Source organism: Pundamilia nyererei, unplaced genomic scaffold, assembly GCF_000239375.1.
Source record: "Pundamilia nyererei isolate P.nyererei 1_Seehausen unplaced genomic scaffold, PunNye1.0 scaffold00176, whole genome shotgun sequence".
Classification (NCBI taxonomy): domain Eukaryota; kingdom Metazoa; phylum Chordata; class Actinopteri; order Cichliformes; family Cichlidae; genus Pundamilia; species Pundamilia nyererei.
Window position 1 is genome coordinate 605,431 of NW_005187577.1, and position 2,701 is coordinate 608,131.

The following is a 2,701-nucleotide window of genomic DNA, read 5'->3' on the forward strand; positions in this document are numbered from 1 at the left end:
TCTGTACTTAATCCTCCATCTGCTAATGTTTATGCACAAGTTTCATCTGTATCGTTTTCATGGTTGTACTAGCAAGACATCTTCAGCTTCTGCCTGGATGGTTGAACAAAAGGTGAGCTTTGGTTGAGAAGACAAACTTAACCCAACCTGCTTTACTAAAGGAAGCAGACTGATTTGTGGAGACTACATAGCAGAAACAAACATGAATCTGCACATCAGAATAAGAGTTTATTAATGAAAATTAAAAAAGAAACCACAATTAACATCTACACGAAAGAGTAGTGGAACCATCACTGCTGTTTGGAATAAAGTAGCAAGACAAAGATCACTCTCCGGTTGCTTTCTGTGAGTGCTGTGCCACGATGGAGGAAACGAGGATTTCACATCTACTCCATAGCAAAAGATCCCGAGCCCCTCACATACAATCAGCTGTACACTCCGATGCAGTAACGCGACTCGGTAAACATTCAGACTACACGGGCTCCTGACGACGCTCCACTTCTGGTCACTTAGGCACTCTTTGTCCAGTTGTAACAAGACAAGATGGAGAAAGGCTCCGTGTATGTACGAAAACTGCTTTAATTCAATCACAGATGAATTCAAGTCAATCACAGACAACACATACAAATAACTAAAAAAAAAGAAAAAAAAAAAGACAAGAGTGAAGGACAGATGCTGAGGCTCTGTGGTCCATTTAAGGATAGTTACAGTTTATTCCACCCTGCTTATTTCCCTTTTGTAGCTCATTGTCAAACTCATTTTGGATTGTGTTGTAGAGGTTCAGGGTAACAAGGAGTTGCCACACTAAACTAAATCTGGGCAGAAATTCAGGCCGTCTACCTTTCAAAGAACATTGGACTTGTGCAAAACCCATACCCTCCATTTATGGAAAGCAATCCCATGTGAACCCAACATGAAACCTGAAACACAGCCTCCCGATGAGCAGCTGAGAGCTGTGCTCCTGAGTACAGCTGGGTCACTGGAAAGCAAAGGCGTGAGGAAGGCCGCTCTCACTCAGAGACAGCCGATGAAGAGACACAAGAGGACGGAGACCCAGATGTTCTGGAGTTTAGAAGTTTAACTCCTTGTTTCCCTACAACAGATGTAGTGAGTACAAAGTTTATGATCTAAAGAGCCACACGGGAAATACATCAGGTAGAAATAAACTGGAACCATCCTCAAATATGAACACTGCTGAATTTCCTTCTTCACTGGTATTAGTTTAAGTCTGTTGAGCATTTGACGAGGAGTTAAGTGCTAATGGAAAAGGTTTGAGGAGGACTCTAGTGTAGCAGGTGGACTCGGTGGGCTCTCAAGTCTTTTGAGCATTTATCAAACATTTGCATCTCTGACATATTCGTCGTCAGTCCGTCCATCACTGTGGGCAGAGCTCGGTGGGGGCAGTTCTCCAGCTCCACTAAGCTCCTGATTGAGTCTGTACACAAAGATCAGGAGGAGTGGCTCAGAAACCCATTCCACCCCCCATACCGCCCATGCCTCCCATGCCTCCCATGCCCCCTGGCATTTCCTTCTCCTCCTTGGGGAGCTCTGTGACGACAGCCTCAGCAGTGGAGAGCAGAGATGCTACTCCTGCAGCATCCATCAGTGCTGTCCTCACCACCTGTAAGAGGAGGAAATAAAAAGTTAAAGCTCCTCCATAATCTGCCATGAAAAAAAACCCAAAACAAAAAGCTATATAGCATCCATCTTGCGAGTGAATGTGATTGGCTGAGCTGTACCTTTGTGGGGTCAATGATGCCCTTCTCCACCATATTGACGTACTCTCCCTGCATGGCATCGTAGCCCGTCCCAGGGGATCCCAGCAGGATCTTTTCCACAACGAGTGAACCCTCCACGCCTGCGTTTTTGGCAATGGTCATGGCAGGAATACGAAGCGCCCGTCTGATGATGTCCACACCTGTTTAGATCGAGGCGCTGGTTAAAACCGAAGCACGTATGGGTGTTACCGAGAAGAGGCTAAAGCACAATCTTACCGATCTTCTGGTCAGAGTTGGCAGTTTTGAGGGCGTCGAGGGCGGGGATGCAGCGCAGCAGGGCACAACCTCCTCCAGGAACAATGCCCTCCTCAACAGCTGCCCTGGTGGCATTCAGAGCATCTGTCACGCGGTCCTTCTTCTCATTCACCTCCACATCACTTGTTCCTCCCACCTGAAATAGAGCAAAGGTGTCACAGCTTTGCCTCTCCACAGGAAAAACCACTCATCCACAAATGGTGCCGAATCCAACCTTGAGCACGGCGACTCCATCCGAAAGCTTTGCCAGCCTCTCGTTGAGCTTCTCCTTCTCGTAGTCACTGGTGGTGCTTTCCAGCTGCTCGGCGATCTCTGCCGCCCGTTTCTCAATCTCAGCCGAGCTGCCTCCTCCCCTCAGCAGCAGGGTGTCGTCTTTAGTGATCTGCACCTCGCCGACCTTGCCGAAGTCATGAGCCTGGATGTCCTCAAGAGCCAGGCCCAGAGCCTCATCCCCAAACACCTACAGATACACAAAGAACGATATACCATCAGATGGCAGTTCAGATTTATAAAGAGTTGCCACACTTAAGACTGATGAGAACCTACAGTCCCCCCGGTGGCGATGGCCATATCCTTCAACTGGTTCTTCCTGTTGTCGCCAAAGCCTGGGGCTTTAACTGCTACCACCTGAAGCCCAACCTTCAGCCTGAAAATAAATAAATAAATAA

The 2,701-nt window shown here is 47.6% G+C and overlaps 1 protein-coding gene across 1 annotated transcript in view; it reads right to left on the reverse strand.

Annotated features, from left to right (window-relative positions):
- Nucleotides 1-561: 561 nt before the first annotated feature.
- hspd1 (heat shock 60 protein 1) overlaps nucleotides 562-2,701 on the reverse strand; it is an 8,563-nt gene continuing 6,423 nt past the window's right edge. The window contains exons 7-11 of the mRNA XM_005746317.2: nucleotides 2,580-2,679; nucleotides 2,248-2,493; nucleotides 1,995-2,169; nucleotides 1,740-1,918; nucleotides 562-1,621 (exon numbers count right to left, since the gene is read on the reverse strand). Coding sequence (XP_005746374.1) covers nucleotides 1,463-1,621; nucleotides 1,740-1,918; nucleotides 1,995-2,169; nucleotides 2,248-2,493; nucleotides 2,580-2,679 — 859 coding nt within the window. The 3' untranslated portion in view covers nucleotides 562-1,462. The remainder of the gene's footprint in view (nucleotides 1,622-1,739; nucleotides 1,919-1,994; nucleotides 2,170-2,247; nucleotides 2,494-2,579; nucleotides 2,680-2,701) is intronic.